The sequence below is a fragment of the Nicotiana tomentosiformis genome, chromosome 6 (assembly GCF_000390325.3).
Source record: "Nicotiana tomentosiformis chromosome 6, ASM39032v3, whole genome shotgun sequence".
Classification (NCBI taxonomy): Eukaryota; Viridiplantae; Streptophyta; class Magnoliopsida; order Solanales; family Solanaceae; genus Nicotiana; species Nicotiana tomentosiformis.
This window is the reverse complement of record NC_090817.1, coordinates 1,289,658-1,290,807: the sequence shown is the minus strand read 5'-3', so window position 1 is coordinate 1,290,807 and position 1,150 is coordinate 1,289,658. Positions and strand designations below refer to the sequence as shown.

Sequence of the window (1,150 nt, the reverse complement as noted above, 5' to 3'; positions counted from 1 at the left end):
GAGTTTAATATTGTCAAGGGCTATATTTGCATAATATTTCAAGGAAAAATAACGTTGTAAAAATAATAGCCGAAAAAATATATAATATTTGTATATTTTTTGTATATATATACATTATGTATGTTATATATAAAAATTATACAAGTTTATACATTGTTTTGGCTACAAAATGTAAACAATGGCCTAAAAAGACACATTTGCGAAGTTTGGCCCAACAATAAATTCCAACCCACTGGGCCTCGGGTCGCATCAGTATATAACCTCACAAATTAGGGTTTTTGTTTCTCCTAAGGGTTTCAACGTTCAAGCAGCACCAGAGCTTATCGCCGAGAATCTCCAACCGGTGAAAATGGTACGATTCTACTCAGAACTATTTAAATCAATACAAATGTAAGCTCGTAATTTTGTTTACTGATTTAATTCCAATATTTTTCTTATGTAGCCGTCACATAAGACATTTATGATTAAGAAGAAGCTGGCGAAGAAGCAGAGGCAAAACAGGCCCATTCCTTACTGGATCCGTATGAGGACTGATAACACTATCAGGTATATTAATTTGCAGTTATTATTTTTTAATTTTTTTTCTCCGATTTATGTTTATTTCACTAATGATATTATATTTTGTTCATTTCACTAATGAAAATTTGATTTTGTTTTTGTAGGTACAATGCTAAGCGCAGGCACTGGCGTAGAACCAAGCTAGGATTTTAAGGTGGAAGATTGGTGCTTTATTTAGCATTTTAATGAAAAAAACTGTCGGACTATGTTGTTTCGTTTTAGAGGAGCTTATGCTGTGTGAACCATGATGTGTTTTTAATTCAACGAAGTTTATATATTGAATGACAGTTTATGAGTTTATTTCTGGTTAATTCTAGGTGTTTTAATGCTGGTTTAATAGTAGTATTTGTTGATTACTTTCATGCATTGAATAATCTGTATGTGATTTTCACTTGTGGGGGGGGCATCATTGGTGAAAATTAGAATTTGTATGGTCAAATTTTCCTATATACTTTGCTCAATACTAGAATTGACCTGTTCAAGCCTTGTGCCATGTGAACTAAGCTTTGTATTTGAGTGGAGAAGGGTAGAGGGGCTGGCCCATTATCCTCGAGTTTCGAAGGTTGCAGTTGGTCCTAAGGGTTGGCTCCAA

General features: G+C 33.7%; 1 protein-coding gene across 1 annotated transcript; it reads left to right on the top strand.

Moving 5' to 3' along the window:
• The first annotated feature begins 218 nt into the window (after positions 1 to 218).
• Positions 219 to 869, top strand: LOC104113950 (large ribosomal subunit protein eL39x). The gene is made up of 3 exons (XM_009624272.4): positions 219 to 352; positions 443 to 546; positions 663 to 869. Exons 1-3 carry the CDS (start codon positions 350 to 352, stop codon positions 709 to 711), a joined length of 156 nt encoding a protein of 51 aa, XP_009622567.1. The 5' UTR covers positions 219 to 349; the 3' UTR covers positions 712 to 869.
• Positions 870 to 1,150: the final 281 nt, after the last annotated feature.

Coding starts and splice junctions, on each gene's coding strand:
- LOC104113950 (XM_009624272.4), top strand. Junction 547..662: donor AGGACTGATAACACTATCAG/GTATATTAATTT, acceptor TTGTTTTTGTAG/GTACAATGCTAAGCGCAGGC.